The sequence below is a fragment of the Branchiostoma lanceolatum genome, chromosome 1, assembly GCF_035083965.1.
Source record: "Branchiostoma lanceolatum isolate klBraLanc5 chromosome 1, klBraLanc5.hap2, whole genome shotgun sequence".
Lineage (NCBI taxonomy): Eukaryota > Metazoa > Chordata > Leptocardii > Amphioxiformes > Branchiostomatidae > Branchiostoma > Branchiostoma lanceolatum.
Window position 1 is genome coordinate 15,416,595 of NC_089722.1, and position 20,566 is coordinate 15,437,160.

At 38.1% G+C, this 20,566-nt stretch overlaps 1 protein-coding gene across 18 annotated transcripts in view; it reads left to right on the forward strand.

Annotated features, from left to right (window-relative positions):
* The window catches only part of LOC136436975 (nck-associated protein 1-like), a 24,613-nt gene continuing 4,047 nt past the window's right edge, over nucleotides 1-20,566 (forward strand). For 2 of the 18 annotated variants that reach the window (XM_066431455.1, XM_066431511.1), the window contains exons 1-34: nucleotides 1-220; nucleotides 1,239-1,349; nucleotides 2,995-3,015; nucleotides 4,517-4,609; nucleotides 4,845-4,901; nucleotides 5,251-5,393; nucleotides 5,931-6,021; nucleotides 6,348-6,485; nucleotides 6,963-7,011; nucleotides 7,458-7,614; nucleotides 7,930-7,986; nucleotides 8,234-8,330; nucleotides 8,527-8,648; nucleotides 8,875-9,007; nucleotides 9,931-9,945; nucleotides 10,551-10,613; nucleotides 11,487-11,568; nucleotides 11,872-11,886; nucleotides 12,141-12,199; nucleotides 12,548-12,693; nucleotides 13,155-13,293; nucleotides 13,871-13,897; nucleotides 14,311-14,382; nucleotides 14,751-14,870; nucleotides 15,237-15,376; nucleotides 15,893-16,024; nucleotides 16,521-16,636; nucleotides 16,950-17,052; nucleotides 17,434-17,567; nucleotides 18,045-18,142; nucleotides 18,714-18,807; nucleotides 19,155-19,237; nucleotides 19,680-19,763; nucleotides 20,167-20,263. In XM_066431455.1, the coding sequence (XP_066287552.1) occupies nucleotides 110-220; nucleotides 1,239-1,349; nucleotides 2,995-3,015; nucleotides 4,517-4,609; nucleotides 4,845-4,901; nucleotides 5,251-5,393; nucleotides 5,931-6,021; nucleotides 6,348-6,485; nucleotides 6,963-7,011; nucleotides 7,458-7,614; nucleotides 7,930-7,986; nucleotides 8,234-8,330; nucleotides 8,527-8,648; nucleotides 8,875-9,007; nucleotides 9,931-9,945; nucleotides 10,551-10,613; nucleotides 11,487-11,568; nucleotides 11,872-11,886; nucleotides 12,141-12,199; nucleotides 12,548-12,693; nucleotides 13,155-13,293; nucleotides 13,871-13,897; nucleotides 14,311-14,382; nucleotides 14,751-14,870; nucleotides 15,237-15,376; nucleotides 15,893-16,024; nucleotides 16,521-16,636; nucleotides 16,950-17,052; nucleotides 17,434-17,567; nucleotides 18,045-18,142; nucleotides 18,714-18,807; nucleotides 19,155-19,237; nucleotides 19,680-19,763; nucleotides 20,167-20,263 (3,199 nt within the window). In that variant the 5' untranslated portion in view covers nucleotides 1-109. The remainder of the gene's footprint in view (nucleotides 221-1,238; nucleotides 1,350-2,994; nucleotides 3,016-4,516; nucleotides 4,610-4,844; nucleotides 4,902-5,250; nucleotides 5,394-5,930; nucleotides 6,022-6,347; nucleotides 6,486-6,962; nucleotides 7,012-7,457; nucleotides 7,615-7,929; nucleotides 7,987-8,233; nucleotides 8,331-8,526; nucleotides 8,649-8,874; nucleotides 9,008-9,930; nucleotides 9,946-10,550; nucleotides 10,614-11,486; nucleotides 11,569-11,871; nucleotides 11,887-12,140; nucleotides 12,200-12,547; nucleotides 12,694-13,154; nucleotides 13,294-13,870; nucleotides 13,898-14,310; nucleotides 14,383-14,750; nucleotides 14,871-15,236; nucleotides 15,377-15,892; nucleotides 16,025-16,520; nucleotides 16,637-16,949; nucleotides 17,053-17,433; nucleotides 17,568-18,044; nucleotides 18,143-18,713; nucleotides 18,808-19,154; nucleotides 19,238-19,679; nucleotides 19,764-20,166; nucleotides 20,264-20,566) is intronic. The other 16 variants (XM_066431398.1, XM_066431405.1, XM_066431431.1 and 13 more) reach the window with 16 other exon arrangements.

A 20,566-nucleotide genomic window follows, 5' to 3' on the forward strand; every position in this document is an offset into this window, starting at 1 on the left:
ACGACGCCAGCCTCGGTTTCAGGAAGTGGCCCAGCCCTTTCCTTCCTGTGTTTTTGTTTCCTCCGACAAATGTGAACATTTTTAACACATTTTAGCTGAAAAACACAAGATGTCGCGGACGGGGCAGCTCATCCCCAGTCAGCAGAAGCTGGCGGAGAAGCTAACTGTGCTGAATGACCGGGCAATGGGCATGCTGACCAGGATATACAACATCAAAAAGGTGAGGCTCTCTCCAGGGAAATTATTATCATGAGGGGACCGACTTGTCAGGCTGGTTTGTGAAAATCAGACGATTTTTGTCGTGTTTTGGACATATCTTAGATAAAACGAACACCATAGCCCTTTACTGTCCGTAAGATAGCTTTAGAATTGAGATAGCTGACCATGTAGTAAACGTTTTAACGTCCGTACTGTGCCCAACGAACAAAGGATTCAGGGACACAAGATAATGATAGATGTGCTACTTAATTTGATTTTCAAAATAATTACCTGTTCCTGAAAGTAAACATGATAAGATCCCAGCTGTATATCACTTCCCCAAAGTGTACTACCCCTCCCCTATACGCCGTTATTATATCATCTTGAATACGACATTTGAATTTACAGTTGAACTGCACAGTGTCATGTTTATTCAAATTGAATAAACATGACACTGTGCAGTTCAACTGTAAATTCAAATGTAAATTCATGATAAATGAATTCAACATTATGTTGAATCCATTTATTTATTGAATTGGATTCCCGTTAACAACAAAATATACCGAAATACAGCAAAATACACGTTTGGACATCAATGGACTTCATAATCATTTTGTATCTGTATAGCTGGTAACTAGTTATAACGGCCTAACCCATGTAAGCTTCGCAGGCACGCAGCATGGTAGCAGCTGGTTATATTATGGTGAACACCCTGTCACACCTAACCTTTGCATTGTCTATGATAGTTCTGGGAAAATAGAAATTTTTGAACACATCAAAATTGATCCTAGGTTTTTTTAATTCTTTGTTGTTGTTGTTGCCCTTGTTTAACGTCTATGATTTCGCAAGACATGGTCTCTTGGTGCTGGGTTACGCTGGGTCCAGTTACGAGTCAATTGTCTCTTTAGGTATTTAACTCTTAGTAACTTGTACTTGACATGAATTCTTGTTCTTTTCTTAGCTGGTATCATTATTAAACTAAAGGTACTCAGTAGTTGCCATTGATAATATATTGCTGTATTTCCCCCTGGCTTCTACAGGCCTGTGGAGATGTGAAGTCCAAGCCTGCCTTCCTCTCTGACAAGAACCTGGAGGGAGCCATCAAGTTCATTGTCAGGAAGTTTCCACATGTCGACTCCAAGAACAACTATGTAAGAATATCTCAGACGGGTTATTGTTACGTACAACCTAAAGACAAACATTGTACAGTTCAGTCCAACTTTACCAAATTCCTTTATTGTTTTCGAAAGTTTTAATTCAAAATTTGTTCTTATGTTTTTTGTTTTTGGTTGGGGGGAAGTTATAATTTGACCATCTGTGCACTTACCAAGGTAAATCTAGACTACAGTAATATAATAAGGAGATTTGAGAATTTTGAAGGGCACCAAAGCTTCTATGATTATCATTATGAATGTTTTGTGTGATTGAATTATTCAGATCAGATTTCTCCTCACTTTGGATTCACATTGAAAAGTGCATCTTGCTCAAGACATCTGACATCCCGTGCCTGTTAACTTAAAGTCTCCTTACCAGGTTCCTTCCTTGATCATGTGACAATTATTATTTTCAGAGTAACATTACATTTCCCCCTGTGCCTCACAAGGCATGTGCCTAATCAAAAAGATACTAGTACTAAGTAGTAGAGCAATGCATGCCACTCAATGCATTTTACATGTTGCTTGATTAAAGCAACTTAGGAATACAATACTACTAGTACGTGAATCCATCTACTTGACCATTCAATACATACACGTACATGTGTACATGTAGTCAAGCAAGTGTAATGCTATTTATTCAACTAGTACTGTGATAGGCAATCTTTGTAATCATTTGTCTGTATGCATGAAATATCCATGCATCAACCCTTTCCAGCTACTAATGGCACTCATGGTATTTTAGATCTTATCTGCCAGTCATTGGCATAGATGACATTGATTACCCTTTAAGGCATATCTCAGATAATAATTAATATGTAAAGAAAATTTGCTATATTATACATGTACGTGTATGTAAATATCACATTTATCGTTGTTACTAAAGTGAGTCATTGATATGATTATGAAGTCTGTCTCACCTTCCCTCAAAGACTAGATCCTATCCTCTAGTCCTGTTCTTCCCTTTGCCAGCTTTCCTCTTATCATATTTTCTTGGCTAGTAGTGTGTCCATTTATACTTTAGCACAAATGGTATTATACTTATTGTTATTTATTTATTTATTTATTCATACATTAGTTTCCTTAGAAATGTTAATTTGCTTTCATCAATTTTTTTGCTTATTTGGTTTTGTTCAGGTAAGGTTTTTATGAACACTTATAATTTTTCTTTTCTGGAAAGTGTTTTCTTTTTCATTCATATTTTGTATTTTATATATACATATTAGAATCTATATAGGCCTGAGACAAACCTTATTTTGATGGTGATATTAGTTTTTGCTGTGGTGGAGTATCTTTTTTTTTTGCTCTCTAAAACTTGTCATGCCAAATGCAATCTTCTTATATTTTCCAGAGGTTTTTATTTGTAAGTATTTTTTCCATTTTCTCCACCCTCGCCCTCTTGTCTGCATTCATCCATGATTTTCACCAAGTAGTTATTCCCCCCCAGAATCCACCATTGTTTTTTAATTCATTTTTCACCCCTTCCACTTTTGCCCTAATTTCAATCGCCCACGTGCCTGCAATTTTGCTCATTTAATCAGAATAAGATGTATTTGCCACTAAGTGCTGTAGACTTAGATGTAACCGTACGCTTTTTTAACCATGACAATTTTTTTGCCATATCTTATCCTTGCATGTGCAGTGGACAATGCCTTTTGTGCAGGTCAGTTCAGTCGTCCTTTGCTCTGGAGAAATGTATGCACTGTTGCACTGCACCTTGGTGTGGTCAGGCTTTTACGTTTTTTTTTTAAACCATTTTTTTTTCCTGATAACGGTTACGTTTGGTCAGATTCTGTTGAATACAGTTGTATTTCAATGTGAGATAGAATGGCTCTATCACAAAGCACAGCGTTAAATGGTACATACCGTGGTAGATAAGAGCACACTTGCACACTATGGTATCACTTGCACATCTATTCTAATTACTCTGTCTTTTACACTCTTTTCTCTTCCATTCTTGCATTCTCTGCATCTTTCAACTCAATCTTTCTGACTAATATTGTGTGGACTAATTTCTAATGAGAAACAATTATACTTCATATTTTACATGTCACCGTTCATCCTTGTATAATCTTCACTCAGAAAATGGTAAATTTTTGTTGAAAACGTTAGCACTTGGACGGAAGTGGTTATGACTCATGGTTGATATTAAATCAACAAAAAGGGAAATTGTTACCTGAAAAAAATTGAGATCTGAAACAGAGAATGTGTCACATAACATCAGTCCGCTGTTTACATTCTTTTAAATGTTCAATGACATGCATACTCTCCATACCAGTCATGCATGGAGTTTATACATGTTGGCACTGCTCAAATAGATAAAGCTTGGATATGGATGGCAGCAAATATGAGACTTTGTGGAAGCTTTCTCTAGGTTGCATCTTAATTTCTTTTTGCCAAAAAGGTCTTTATCAGGAATTTGTCATCGCTGTCCTCAACACATGTTTCATAATATGCTTGCTTCAATCTCTGTTCTTATGCAATTTTGAAATTCGAATAAAAGCAGGTTCAGTTTTGTAAAGAATCAACGGCTGAGTGACATTAGTCAGCCTGGAATGCCCAGGCCACAGCAATTTCAATTGCATTAAACAATTTGCTTTGTCACATATTCCAGATTCGATCTTTTGAGGGCGATTCGCTGAATTATGTATAATGTACAATCTCTCTCATCTCAAAGCAGATACTGGGAGAGAATTTCCAGTGTTACATTTGTTCCTCTATTAAGAAAGGTGGAACCATCAAAGAAGCTTTCAAGACTCATTGAAAAGAAAATATTATTTAGAATGATTCTTATCGGATCTATCTGCTTATACGTCAACATATCTTTTTTGTTCCTTTTTTTTACCAGTTTATATGTAGCTAAGGGTATGCTAGAAAGTATATTTCAATGTGCAAGTATCTGGGTCATACGAGTTTGGCAAAGAAGTTTGATATTTTCCTCTTATGTGTGATACATCCATATTGTATCAATTTTTGTTCACCTATATCTATGTAGTTGGTATGTACATTTATAGCAAACCAAGAAAATTCATAGCATAGAAGCATGATATAATGTTACATGATATATTCCTTTGAGTATAAGTAGGTAGATAAGTGAATTCGAAGCATCTACTGTATAGTGCAAATTTTGGTTCACCTTGTTGCTATGACCTTTGCCCCCAAAGTCTCAGCTGCAGCAGGTCAACAACATCAAGGGAGAGATCATGAAGCAGCTCTCACTATACTACTTCACCTTCGTGGATGTTATGGACTTCAAGGTACATATACAGCACTTGTGTAAACATGTACAATTATTATACTGCTGTCCTTTATCTTAAAACTTATGAAGATCAAAGAAATGATGGAGTAAGATTAAGAGGAAATGCATATCATTTTTGGACAGTCATTCCAACTACCGTACTTATTTCAGAGAAACGTTGATATGTATTGTGTACTTAGAATAAGTTAAATGTTTCTTATTTTCACTAACCATTTGTATTGTATAATCTATAGGACCATGTCAGTGAGCTGCTTACAACAATGGATGCCTGCAATGTTCATTTTGACATTGTAAGTACTGTGAAACGTTACTTTTTATAAAAGATATTTTTGTTCTTATAGTACTATGAAAACATAAATGCTTATGCATTTAGCAAAATATACATGTGGTTTCCCATGTCTTTTAGTAGTTGAATCTCTGTGTCTTGATACATATATTTTCAAAACTATACACACATGACTAGGGTCTTGAACAGAATGTTTTCATGCAGCTTGTTCTAAATTCAAATTAATTCCTTTGCACATAGCATGTACATGTAAACATTATCCCACATGTGGTACCTACAAAAATCAACATATTTTGAATACATCATCACAGTTGACTGGTATATCTCAATGTTTTTCTCTGCACCATATTTAGACTACAAACTATGACCTGACGAAAGGTTACCTGGACCTGATCATCTCGTATGTGTCGCTGATGCTCCTCCTGGCACGTATTGATGACAGGAAGGCAGTGCTGGGACTGTACAACTATGCCCACGATCTCACACATGGAAAAGTGTGAGTATACGTAGAACTACATGTAATATCGAATGTTTTGTGTGATACATGTACATTGTATGAGCTGCTGCATGTTTCTTCAGTGCCTAGCCTTCACAAAGAAGATTATGCTTTCAAATCCTTTTTTTGTGTACATTTGTATGTGTGTGTGTTTGTTTGTGTGTGAACAGCATAAATCAAGAAGACAAGTATGATTGGATTATGCTATTTACTGTAATTCTTGATTTGGTAACGGTAACAGAATTTTAGCTACTTTAATGCTAAGATTTCATCATTGCAAATATCTGATCACTAACATTTGAGACAGTGATATTTGTTCCCACCGTTAAAATCATATGCAGTGAACTACTCCCTTTTCCCCAAACAGCTAAAATTACCGACCGCAATATTAAATGCATTTACAGTTAGTATGACAAAATAAGTTTGCCTGTTGTTATTGTTACTGAATTATTTCAGTATTCCTCAACACATGCAGCTTACGTTATACACAATGTGATAATGATAGTCTTGTGTTAAGATTTTACCTTTTTTTCACAGGGATCAGAACTTTGCCCGTCTAGGCCAAATGATTCTGGACTATGAACAGCCACTAAAGAAGTTACAGGAGGAATTCACACCTCACAGCAAGGTAAAAACACGACCAGTCTATATTTTACCATATTGCCCTGAGCTTCAAAGGCGTATATTTACGGTCTTCCCACGAATGTTTCTAACAGCCGTTCGTGCCACTGTTGAAAATTCGAATACCAAATTCAGACATTGTAATCAATGTTGTTCCAATTTTTTGTTTGAGGAAACAAAATTCTCTCAACTCTTGACGTATTTCGCCTTGAAATGTGTGTTTTTGTCGGATGATACAGAATACACTGTTAGGCTGGTACCTCAGCTGATATTGAATACACCGTGTTATATTCTAGTAGAATTTTTTGTTGTTTGTTTGTATGTTACATGTAGCTGGTTGCCTGTGCCCTGCTGTCCCTACACCAAGTGTACCCCCGGCGGAACCTCCCAGCAGAACAGTGGAGACAGGCTCAGATGCTGAGTCTAGTCAGCGCCCCTGGACAGATGCTCAACCCTGCACAGAGCGAAACTGTAAGGCATACTCTAGATCTTGTGTACTTCTGTCTTTCTCATATATGCAAGGGCCGTCCAAGAAAAAACGCAACACTTGGCTACTATTACTAAATCAAGTATGGGAGGACTATTATTTCTACAACACACCTATTTTTAAAAGGTACAAATGCCAAAAAAGATTTAATTAGAATTTTAGATTGACAAAAGGAGATGCGTCAATGTTGAGAGCAAAAGTCATAATCTGAACTGATGTCACTTTGGGCTAGAATACATTGTATTTGTCAGAGTCATTCTTGACGCACAACTATAAGTAGTTCTGAAGTCTGTTCTGTTGTGTTTGCTGTGCCTAGCAAACCTATGCTGCCAAGGTAATTTCTATTAACAATCCTGACCTGTATTTTCTGTAAGTGGAACTTGTTCCAACTGTTGGCCCAACAGTATGTAATTTCCCGAAGTGTTGTACATTAATGTAAGACATTCCTTTGTTCCTTTAAGATGCCCTGTGAATACCTGTCGGTGGAGACCATGGAGAAGTGGATCATCTGTAAGTACAGTCAAAAAAAGGAACCACATTTCTTACAATATATATTAATATACCCCAGATTCAGGTAATCTTAACATACAAAAGTTTCTACTTGCTATTGATCAGATGCATTCAGGAAAAGTGTTATGAGTAGCTTCTGCTAAAGCAGCATCACGCAGCTGGAAAATAGCTCATCCAACGAGTGTGCAAGCTCTAAAGGACATTTTCGGCAACAAGGTATTGGCCTGTTGAATGTTCGCAGGTCACAGTGCCATGTTAAATGTAACGGTAGATTTTCAGTAGAAAAGAAGTTTGACTCTCTGGCAATGTTGAAATTTGGTGGCCTTTTGACAATAAAAAAAATCAGCAGACATTTGCTGACCGCGCAACACTGGCTTAAGGACACTAGGACAGCTAGAGTGTTAATCAGAATACTGTTGGAACTTGACAATGTTGCTGTTCCCCAGTTGGTTTCCTGCTGTGCCACGGACAGCTGACACAGTCAGACTCTGCTGTCCAGCTGTGGCGACTAGCGCTGTCCGGGAACTACGTCATCACGCTGTTCAGAGACGAGGTGCTGTACATTCACAAGACAGTGGAGGGCGTGTTTGAGGGCATCAAGGGGTAAGTCTATTGCCATTCCTCTGCTCTACAGTTTGCTGTCATGTTAAACCTCCTATACATGTATGTTAAACCTCTTGTATGTTACACCTAGTATAGATCAGTTAATGTAGAAGGTGCAATGTTCTTTTCTACTATCTTGTGTAGTTTTTTCCTAAATACTGCTGATTGAATAGTCTTGCTATCTATATGTTTAAGGGTTGTTTGTTTGCTTCTAGTGCGTGTTGTGGTTGTTCCCTACATGACGTGTATCATGGTTAAGTTGTAAATGTTGCTATATCACCTGTGTTATAAGGTAACTTGTATTTTTGTTTTCAGATACAGCAAGCGTGTGACTGAAACAAAGGAGTGTGCCAATTACGCTGTTGTCAATGCGTAAGTGACTGGTATTTGTATCCAAAGTTACACAGAAGGGGCTAATTCAGACACAATTTGCTAACATTGCAGTTTTTTATAGGCATTAATAGAAAGTTTTTAACTATGTTTTAGAAGGCAAACTTTAGAAGTGAGTAGTTAAAAGGAAAGAAATTTCTCTGCAGTGAAGATTGTGAAGTGATTTGTAATTTTGCTTTAAATTTGTTTTAAAAGATTTGCAATGAAATGCTATGACTTTGTTGTGCAGGGGCCCGTTTCACCGAGAGAGACGGGCATTCCTCCGCACAGCTCTGAAGGAGCTAGTGATGATTCTGGCCGACCAGCCTGGTTTACTGGGGCCCAAGGTAAGGTTCCTACAGATACTTACACTGTTGTATATACTCAGAGTTTCTCTCATAATATTTTTCTAAGGGCTTCGCAATTTGAATTGCATTTTATTGACTGTAATTTCCCATGTTTTAGGATTGTATGTGTTTTGGACTGTAATGTGTTTGAAATAGATAGGCAGCATTTTAAAAGATTTGTGTGCTTTTTCTGTAGGCTTTGTTTGTGTTTATGGGTCTGTCGTTTGCCCGAGATGAGGTACTTTGGCTACTGAGACACTCAGAAAACCCTGCGCCCAAACTCAACAAGCGGCCCAATCCTGTGGACTATGAAGATAGGTGGGCAGCTTTTGTTTGTATTCATTTACAGAAGCTGGTGTGTTACACCAAAGGGCGGTTATACCGGATATTCAGACACAGATCACTATTTATATTTTGAATTTGACATTTCTATTTCTATGTGGTCTTATAATGTGATGGCAAAAGTTGCTTCTATGACAAAAAAAATTATCAACATACATATTTTGTAACATCTTATCTGTATCATTATCTGTTGTTTCTCCAGACAACTGCCAGAGTTGCTTTACTACATGGAGGAGTTGCGTGGACTTTTGCGGAAGTACAACCAGGTCATGCAGCGGTACTACGTACAGTACCTGAACGGCTTTGACTCCATTGTACTCAACAACCTTGTGCAGGTAGGGTTTTTTTTCCAGCAAGACTCTGTTGCTGGCAGTACAACTCATAACATGGCCATACTTTCAAAAATCACTTTTCAAAAAAAGAATTGAGAACTTTTCTGTTTTGTGATTTTAAATTTTTTTCCAAAAATATGTGGAGTACTTCTTTCACAAAACTAGCACACAACTGTTGGATCTAACAGGACACCATGTTATGAGTTGTTTTGCATGAAAAATTATAAAGCATGGCAACACATACATGAATACTGCCATGTGAATTTGAAATTGCATGCTCATAGATTTTACACAGTAATATGATTCAGTTGCATGAAAGGTATGAACTAAGACTAATATGTATTTGGATGGCAGTAGTCAAATATTATTAATGCACACAAAGCTCTCTGTAATATTAATCCTTTTAATAGACTAGCATGCTATATCTACATGTAGTTGCATTGTCTGTCTAGATGTGTAATAGTCAATAGAAATGTAATAGAATATGAATCTAACATTCTGCATTTCTGCTTTAATAATTCCCATCTTCTTAATGTACATCATACCCTCCTTCCTACATCATTCTCACTCGTGTTTGTTCCAAACACACCCCTCCCCTGCTAAGTACCTCTAGTATACCTTTGCTTGTAACCATTTCTCAGTGTAGCAGTACATCTCTTACAGTAGCATGGTCATTTTCTCACTGTAGTACAGAAAACTGTAGATCTCACCTGTTTCCTGCCTTAACCCCCCACCTTATCCTCCACTCTGAGTCAACGTTCATGTCCAAGTGCATTTCAAATTCCAAGTGCATCTCAACCTCTCAGCTCTGCTTCTCCTATCTAACTCCATCACATTTAAGGCTTTAGGATCTCTTTTGGCAAGAGGTGGTTGAAATTTTCTTGTGGACTTCTTTTCCCTCTCTTGTAACGCTCTCCCCACCAAAGAATGGATTGCACCAGGTAGACCTAACTTGTAAAATCTGCTTGAGTTTTGACATTTTTTGTCTGCATGCCATTTAGTGTGCTTCTAGAGTTACATGTACTCTGTAGAGACTTGTAGAAAGAAGTTCAGTGTCTTGTCTTAGTACTGTAGAAAACTGCTTTCAAGGATTTGAAGTCTATTTTACAAAAGTATGGGAAATGCAACTGTAGTTTTGTAGATAAAGTAGTAAATGTATGCAGGTATCTTTTTGTTCTATTGTGATGTAAGTTTCAAAATTGAATGTAACAAATCACGCTTGAGTTAATGTTTTGTGAGCACTGAAGGTATTAGGCATGTTTATATTTTGGCTGCCGTTTTTGCTTATCATCTATATCCAAAGGGCACTTAATCAGCTTCTTAAGCTAAAATACTGACATTTTGTATTTAAGCCCTCTGTTTTTCTTAACATTTTTCTACACAGGAGTATATAAAGTGGTTGAACTGCAAGAATTTCATGATTAATAACCAGGAAAAGAAACAGAAAAAGCAGTGTACCCTGACATTGTGTATGATCCTCCCCCCTTGAGCGTGTCTCTCTTTTGGTAACCAAATTTCTCTTGTGTTTTCCTGCGGCCTACGCAAGCCTCGCTTGCGTGCGAGAGAAAGTTTCAACAGCAAACGTAACCCCACGTGCCAGGAGGACTGGGTAAGCCAGTCTATCTTGGAGTTTGACGTTCCCCTCCAGAAATGACTTCAAGTCGGTTTGTTCATCTCCTTGGCAAAGACTTCATCAATCTTTTGTTTCTGGAAGGAAATCATTCTTCACAACTTGCTTGTCACACTTTTTTTTCATCTCAAAAAACTTGTCAAAAGAAGCATCCATGGAATGATGAAATAGTTCCCCCTTTTCCCCCTGATTCCCCTTTTTTGTATTCAAACTTGCTGTTACTATGAGCACTATCGATAGAAGTACTGAGTGGTGTATTTGTGCCCCCTCCCTGTTAAACTACTAACCCCTTTTAACCAGTTCTATGCAAGTATCTAAGTACTAATCCTACCCCCAGGTGGTATACAGGCATTGTGAGACCATTCTTTTGAAGTGATGCATGTACAATATACATGTGTCTTCTTGAAACCCATTTACATTGTAGTAGTTTACGTTAAAGCTTCTGCACTTTACCAATAATCCATTTATTATATATAATTATAAGTGCATAAAGGCTGCTAAAGCCTAAAGGTTACATGTACATGTATCCCAAAGCAAGAGAACTGCTTGAATAAGAATGTCTTTGGTAAAAAATTGCACCAAGAAAATTTATGAGATTGAAATTTTCAACTCCATTGCAAGATTACCATCCTATTCGTTGATATTAAACTTTTATGTTGGCTATAGTCCACAAATTTAGATATTTGTGGTTTGACAAACAAACTGAAGAAAGTCCTCCACTTTGCCTGTGTATCCCCTTGTTCCTGTAAGTTTGATCTAGTGAGATTGATCTGTACATTGCTAGCACTGCACTACACTGACGTTAGTTGCCATGTTGGCCTCTGCATTGTTTGTATTGTTTCTACCTTCCAGAATCTGTCGGTGTGTCCAGAGGACGAGTCTATCATCATGTCATCTTTTGTCAACACTATGAATGGCCTGTCTGTCAAACAAGGTATACACATTACCAGATTCAAGTGTATTAGTTAGACCCATGCTACTTTTGCATGCAAGAACTTAGAATGCATGAGAAGATTGCACTAAAAGCCTTTGATTTGTTGTTTTTATCAAGTAAATCTAGAGACTATCTTTGTCTATATTTCAAAGGTTGGTATGTAAGAATTTGAGAAACATTTTTTTTTCGGTTGAATAAAAGTGGATGTTAGTATACACGTATAAGCCTGTAACAACTTAGGTAAAATCTAAGCTCTGTTTACATCTGACATCACCACTCTTTCTCCTTGCTTCATTATCATAGGGACAACTCTTCTTTGTGAGTTTTGAACATCAAATCAGTACTTCCCTGTCCTTTATTTACATGTAGGACTGACTTACCTCCCATCTCTTAACATGACTCTTCTACATGTACATGGGGGTTGAAATAGATCTGTAAAATCTGGTTTGATCTGGCACACATGCTTATCCATTTGAAATCAGTTCCAGAAAAGTATTAAAGAGTCTTAAGTATATCAAAGGTGGTTAATGTCCTGGCCCCAGAATGATTGTGTTTATGTGTTATTGTTACAGTTGAGGAAGGGGAGATATTTGACTTCCGAGGAATGAGACTGGACTGGTTCAGACTACAGGTACTTCCTTTTGGTGTTTTGTTTTCCTGAAGGTCAAATGTACAAATATATGTGTATCATGGGTTTCATTGACAGTTATTCCTAGCAGCTGATTACTCCATTAGAGGTGCCAGCTAACAAGTGTTGAATGTAGCAGTTTGATTTTATTGAAGTCAGAAAGCTGTACTACTATTTGTAGTGTGATGAAATAGTCTTAAAAGAAGTTCAAATCTGGCATGCTAAAGTGAACACCACACCTTAAAAAGCTGGTTTTACATGTACAAGAGAACCCTAACCTGGTGCGACTCATGAACACCGTCAGTTTTAGTAACATCAGTTAAAACTCTGTGCTTGTTCCTTCCCTGTCAGGCCTACACTAGTGTGAGTCGAGCCCAGTTGGTTCTACGGGAGAACCCCGACCTGGCACGACTCATGAACACCATCACGTTCCACACCTACATGGTGGACAGCCTTGATGAGATGGCCAAGGAGACTTCCGACCTCTCCAACTTCTGGTACAGAACCTTCAGTCTGTTGTTTCTGACACTTGCTGTACGGCAACAGCAGCCCTATCTTTTAAGTTGCTCACAAAAAACATGAGCTAATTGACGTACTATAGTCACTGACACTGTCTATTTGTTTTGTTTTGTTTGATTTCATTCAGTGTGATATATATATACTGCCTGCAGTTTCATGCTTGTGAAGGGTAGTTGTCTGGTTGACCAATTAAGATTCTATTTGGTCAAAACGTATCTGTGAACAGCCAATATTGATCCTTATCATTTTCAGTCATCTGGACACATTTATGTATTTTATGATTTTCCCGAGTTGTGGATGATGACATCCTACTCTCTTATTTTAATGATTCAAACTCAGTCTTTTGATACAATGTCATTATTGTTTGTACTAAAATTACATATTTTGATTGCTGAAGTGCATGACATTGTATACTGATCAATGTTTTCCGTCTCCCCAGTTTCTACGGGCGTCTGTTTGAACAGTACTTCCAGTGGTGTCTGGAGACCCCGTCCCAGATGCGTTACTCCATCAGCTTCCCCCTCATCTGTTCCCACTTCATGAACTGCACCCACGAAATCTGTCCTGAGGAGGTAGTGGTGGGGTCCTTACTTATATTTTCCCTTCCCTTCTGAGTAAACCTATCAATGCAAACCCTTCAGGGTCGGGCTGTAACCAGTTTGACTGCTGGCAGACATCTTTTTCTTTTTTCTCTTTGAAGAAGTTTTTCCTCTCCCTCCTTGGTTGCTTGGTATTTTGATTTGCCTGTCATTTCACTTTGCTGCAAGGTGGTTTTCTTCACTTTTGTTTGTGGATTTCACTGGTCAGCTTTGTATTAATTATTTTATGATTTTCATTATCCACGATGTCACAGTCAAATTTCTGATACATTATCAGAAAAAGTAGTTGAAGTCTCATTGAAGTTGGCATTTCAATAAAAATATGTTCAAAAGTGGCTGTATCAGTGTATGGCAGAACAAGCTATTGAGATATAAAAAAAAGGCTTGAAATGAAATGAAATGTTTTGGAGAGATTTTCGAGCCATTTGCCCCAAGGTGTTGCACTGATAGGTGCTGACATTTTCCCCTGGCCATTCCCTATGATTTGCCTCCGCATTTTGTCTCCCTACTGAACTGCCACCGACTTTTCACTAATCTTTTGTGATGTGCCTTTCAGAAACCAATGCTGTCATACAAGCAAAATGTATGCATTTATATTTCTTATGTACAAGCTTGGTAGTACTCGCTCGTGGCAAACAGTGGCAGCAGAGATGCACTGTATTTTCTCATTCTGGTCTGCTCTGCTGTATGTGTTAAAGGCATGGGCAGCGTATGAAGTGATCTGAAGGCTGACACTCGCTGTTGTGTGTATGATTACGAAGAGCCGAGAGTCGTACAAGCAAATGCATCTTTTCCTAGTGCATGTTTTTGTCGTGGCTTCATGTCTGCATGCTGCAATGTTGCACATGACAGATTCTACAGATGAAACTTAAGCTGAAACGAAGATGTAATGTTACTGTACGCTGTACATTGCATATAGACACAGATTTGTGCAGAATGGATTTTGAAAGCCAGCGCTAGGGTGTTTATTAATCATAATGTGACTGAACCACACAGTTGAGAACCGCTGGGGGTTCAACAAGAGAAAGAAAAAGTCAGGATACAAGTTTCTGTGACCGTCAGTCCAAGGTGCACAAAATCCAAACTGTAGTGATAGCTACATTTACAAGGCATGGTTCTACCATTACATGTACAACAGCTAACATGTACATGATAACATGTTAATGTAGACAGTTTAGAAATATATAGAAAGGAGAGAAAAGAAGTTTTGTTTCAGAGCAGTTTGTCAGCATGAAACTAACTTAAAAGTGATAGGTATACGTACAAGAAGCGCAGGACTGGTCTACTGACTTGTGGAATTCCTGTCTTACCAGATTGTGGAAGTCAGCATGTGCATGCATTCATATCCTACAAATACAAATCTACATTTTGAACATTAAGCATAGTAGAAGCACATAAGACAATGTAACTCAAAGCTGTCCCTAAATTTGTTGCAGCGACACCACATTGGAGACCGTAGCCTATCGCAGGCCAACTTCTTCCTAGATGAGATGGCAAAGGAAGCCAAGAACATCATCACCTCTATCTGTGATGAACAGTGCAAGCTTGGGGATCAGGTAAGACATACCCTAGAATAAGGGGACCATTTTACCCATATCAAACTTTGGCATACATTTTTAAGGAACCCTTTTAACATGTGAGCAAGGAATTGCAATGTATGTTACGTTGATGTATATATACCTTACTTTGTATGTATAGGTTGTATGTATTACCTTCTATGTAATATATGTATTGGTTGGAAAAAGGTATTTTCTGATTTCTGTGCTCTCTATGGGGTCATTTGTAAGTTGAAAAGTATTTCTAATGCAAAGACAGATATTACCACTAGTTGCAATTGTTACTTGCCCAGCTATCCTAAAAAGAGAGTGAATTTCATACAGTACCATGCTACAACAACAACAACAAATTGTTTTGTTTTTCAGCTGTTGCCCAAGAACGCTGCCAAGACAATCAGTATTGCCATAGAGAGGAAGAGAAACCAGAACAAAGCCAAGAAACTGCCGCAGGAGCCAGACAAGCCTGGCAGGGAGAGCATGAGGCGTTCTCGCACTGATGTCACCAGGTTAGCAAGAACTTCCTTCAGATCACACCAGGATTTCCAGCGATGTACATGTAAAGATCCTATTGACCAAAGTTGGAAAGCAGAATTTAAGAATTACTAAAATCCTCTGTTCTGCAATGTACTTGAACTGTGCAGAATCAATATTTTGTAACATGGCATTTTATTCTCATATTGAATCTGAAATCAAAGACAAAAGAAAACTACATGTTTTTTGTAAGAATGTGAAACATTTCATTCTACCAAGAGCGCAGGACAAACTTGTCAAGCAAAGTTATACTTGCTTGCAGATAATTTCCATAGTATTGTATAAAGTGTCCAGCACAAAAATGTATGGATCTGCCACATTTAGAAATACATGTACATGTCCCAAGATTTCTATACATTCCAATTAACAGTGGAGTTTTTGTTGTCCCAACACAAAGAAATGTTTGGGTCTGCCTATTACTAATTAAAAGTACATCTATGTGCCAGCACATATGTACCCAAAAGTTAACAGTGGAGTTTTTGTTGTCCCAGCATGGACAAGCTGTACCTGATGCTGACAGAGCTGTGTTCTGCCATCAACTACACGCCGTCCATACAGGTGTGGGAGCACACCTTCGCTCCCAGGGAGTACCTCACGCAACACCTGGAGTCCAGGTTCACAAAGTAAGCCTAACAGTTTCTTCTATCTACCACTCAACACAATCAGAAGACTATTGAAAATCTGACAGAAAATACATATGAAATGAGAATTTTTACAAACAGCTGTGCGGAGTATTAGAGAATTTTTAATCAGAATTTTTAGCTTGTCAGAGGATTTGCTCCCCGGGTCAAGGGGGTACATGGTCAGGGTATTGGGGGATGGTGCCCCTGTAACTCTCTTTAGAAAAAGCCCTGATGCAGTGGAACTGATGTTGAAGGAACACACTGCCTAGTGCTGTGTACCTAAACACATGTTCAGGTTAAGGTCTGGATTCAAGTCCAGAGATTCAGGTTTGGACTAAACCCATGCTGTACATTTTACTTTAAAATGTGTATTTTTTTGGTTACATGATTTATTATAAAACGTTTTACGAGTCCAGTTCAGGTCCAGTCTTTAGGTATGCAGCACTAATAACACTGCCTCATCTTGATATTGACCGATTTGTGTGGCCTATTTCAGAGCCCTTGTAGGAATGGTGATGTACAACCCCGACTCTGGCGAGATCGCAAAGCCTTCAGAACTCCTCAACAGTGTGGAGGCCTACATGGGCGTTCTGCAGACCATAGAGAACTATGGTGAGTGGATTTCTGCAATTAGAAAAAGGCTAAGTTCATGCAAACAGTAGAAATGTATGTTGCACTGCATGCTCTAAAACAGGACTGTGAAATCTATGTTGCATAACAGACACTATACATTGCGTTTTGGTCAATGAACCTAACAACAATACAGTTTAAAAAGTTCATTTCAGACGATTTCATAGAATTATTGATTTCCTTATTAAAGGCATACCTTTTTCCATAAATCTGTTACTAAATAGTTTCACATTTGCATTGTATAGTACTACTCAACTCAAGTTTATGTTCTAACCGTCATGTTTCAATCCTGCAGTTCATCTGGACATCACCAGGGTGTTCAACAATGTGCTGTTACAACAAACCCAGCCCCAGGATAGCCATGGAGACAAGACCATCACAGCTCTCTATACTAACTGGTCAGTTAATAGCTCTCAATTTACAAAGCTTGATTTTTGCTAGGTAGTTAGGCACTTGGTGGTGCAGATCCTTTAAATTATTACACTCTCATATGCTTTCAAAGTTTGGCATCTTGCAATACGTTGAAATGAACATTATGACCATTGAAACATGGAACATTTGCTTAGTTTTTTTGTAATATTTTTTCACCTGTTGGCTTGCTTTTTTGAGAATTTCAACAAGTATTGAATTGAGAGGTTTGATTTTAACCTTCTCTCTGCTATGGTTGCATTTCATTACCAAATTTGTATTGGATACAGTATTATGCAGCAGGGAGAAGGTTAATGAAAGTAAGCTTGGTTTCTTTGCTGGATGTGTCATGATGTTAAATTCCCACCCAGGTACTTGGAGGTGTTGCTGAGAAGAGTGAGTACAGGACAGATCATGTTCTCACCCAACAGACATGCGTTTGTTAACGTTGGAGTGGACCCTAACCAAGTGGCAGTCAACGCTGAAGAGTTCTCAGACATCAGTGGTGAGAATATAAGAATATCTGTGTAACGCTAGGGTCCCATTTTCAAACCCTGCTTCAAATCAAAGTGTATATCAGAAATACAAAAAACAAATTATGGTCATTTTTCTACAGTTTCTGTGTTTCGTTGTCTTTTATATCATACGTTTCGTTCCCACAAGCTTTCTGATTGGGCACCGGTTTGGAAATATGATCTTTGCATAAATCTGTGAAATTCTATCTAAAGGTCAAATGATTTTGTAGTAGACATACATGTAACTGTCAAGAAAAGAAATATCTAAATTTCCCTTGAATATTTGATATCAGTGACATTCAGTTAGTATACAATGTACATGTATTCTCTGTAAGTTAGTAAGGATTCCGAAGTAGTTTTAACTAAAAGTAAGTTCTCAATACAGATGTTTAATAATGTTCAGAAATGTATACAATGTATTGCTTTACACTAAGGTCCGTACCTCATGTGATATTTTTTGCTTGCAGAACTAAGATCCCTTGCTGAACTGTTGGGGCCTTATGGAATGAAGTTTCTGAACGAGAGTTTGATGTGGCACATTTCTAGCCAGGTGGCAGAACTCAAGGTGAGCAATCTGCATAGTCTTGATTTTCTCATGCCTAGACCAAGCAATGATACATTAACTTAATTAAGATGTAAAGTCACCACCGGCCTGGTGATACCAATGACTTTTTGAGAAATGGCACATACTGTAAATGCAGAAATGTTCGCGGGGATTTAATTTTGCATTAGGGAGAAAATTGGAGTGTTCGCGGTGGTTTTGAGTTTGCATTTGAAACAATAGTAGCGCTACAGTCACACACTGAAACGGCATTTCGCTGTTGTTTTAAGGTCGCAGTAAAGAGTTCCGCAAAAACCGCGTACATAAAACCACCGCGAACATTTCTGCATGTACAGTACTGCTTTGTCTGCTTAGCACTCAGCACTTGCATTGAACGAACTACCAGTGAACTAGCGCCCTACTTTAGTGACCCCATATAATCAAAGAGCTATAGAAATGGAGATAGACACTACCCCTATATACCAAAAGTTGTGTTATTTTTTGTTAATTGAAAGTGATCTCTGTGATCCTGTGTATTGGACCAATCAATGTTGTGTCATCATGAGTTAATGTATTTGTATCTAATGTATCACAGAAACTGGTGACTCAGAACAAGGACGTACTGACTACTCTGAGAACCCACTTTGACAAGCCAGCCTTGATGGCAGAGCACTTCAACAGACTGAGAGGTACTGTTTTTTACTCCTTTAAAACAAGACAGTTTTCAATCAATGGTTTGCAAGTTCTGCCGTAAAATGTAAAATCATGTACGTAACAATGTTATAATAATGTTTTACCGACCAATCCTTGCTTTTGCCCAATGTGCCAGACCCCCAGAGCTTAGAAAGGATTCTATTGTTGCGTTGTACAACTGTGTACAGTACAGTGAATTATAGGTATTCAAACTGTTTATTTTTTTCCATTCAAGATGTATTTTTCAGCACAGGCTATCTTTCTTTTGATTAGCCCAGTGTTAAATTGAAATGGTGTATACATCCTGTATATAAATCTTACCCGATGTCTGTGCCCACTCTAGATGTTGACAACGTGCTGAAGAGAGTCACCATTGTTGGAGTCATCCTGTCCTTTAAGACGCTGGCTCAAGAGGCTTTAAATGATGTAAGACTCACTTCTATGTTCTATGCAGTAGAAGATGCTTAAATGTTTAAGTCATGTAAATTTTAACACCTAGAAGTATGTAGTACTTTAAACTGCAACGTTGTTTGGATTCGAATGCTGTCATGTCACCAATCTTGTGCCCTTGGAAAAGGCACTTTACACGACTTTCCTCACTCCACCCAGGTGTAAATGGGTACCTGACTTTGGTTGGGGAAGGTCGTATTGATGTCACCTGGTGGCGCTGAATGGCAGCCGCCCAGACCCTTGCCACAGTTCCACAAGTGTGGATAAGATATGATATGATGACTGTACATGTATATGTTGTGTATTATGTGAAACCTGTAAACCCTGCATCAATTCAGCACTAGAAAGGCTGCCATTGCGGGTAATTTCTGACCAATAAAAAACATTATTATCAATCCTTGTACTTGAATTCCCAAAGGTGCTGAAGAAACGCATCCCATTCTTGATGAGCTCCATCATCGACTTCCAAAAGCACTTCCCCGAGACACCAGAGAACAACATGGTAAGTCTGCACAATTATTTAGCTGTCCTATGTTTGAAAAAAGCCTGCTTCAATATTTTAGTCTTTATCATGACAGTTACATGTTTGCGTAGCAAAACCTTTGTTGGATCCGTTGGCATGTGTGGTGGCCGCCATCTTGATTTTGTGATGTCACAGGGTCGCCATACATGTACCATTTCATTGGGATGGGTGTTTTTTTGGGGTCGCTAGTGTTCTCTCTATTTTTAAAAAATCGGCACACAACTATCACACATTCAACTCAAGTACAAACTCAATACCAATTCATATTTATGAAAAGACCCCGTAATCGCTAAACTAACATAGCAAACCTGAAGTATATGTAGCACAAATACTTAACTCTAGTTGTACATATTTTTAACCTTGTTGAACATGGTTGTTTTAGGTTCGTGTTGAGATAGTGAATGAGATGGCGTCAGCAGCTGGCCTCCCCTGTGATGTAGATCCAGCACTATGTGCTGCTCTCAGAGTACAGAAATCAGGTAAAACAAACACAAATAAACAAACATGTATTTTCTTTTGTTGTTTTGAATACTTATTTGAATTTTCTGCTTATTTGTAACATCTGGCAAACCTTTTATTTTTCATCAAGGTAGTGTTTTGTGCTTCAAATACTTTTGTAACAGTACTGACTCAGCCGTACATTTTTACATCAGATCATAATGTCTAACTGTAACAGCCCATCCATGTTTTATGTCCCTTTTTTCAGTTTGTCCTCCATGTAGGCAAATGCACTCATTTAATCCATGCTACAAATTCATCTGCTGCAAACTCCTGTCCACCTG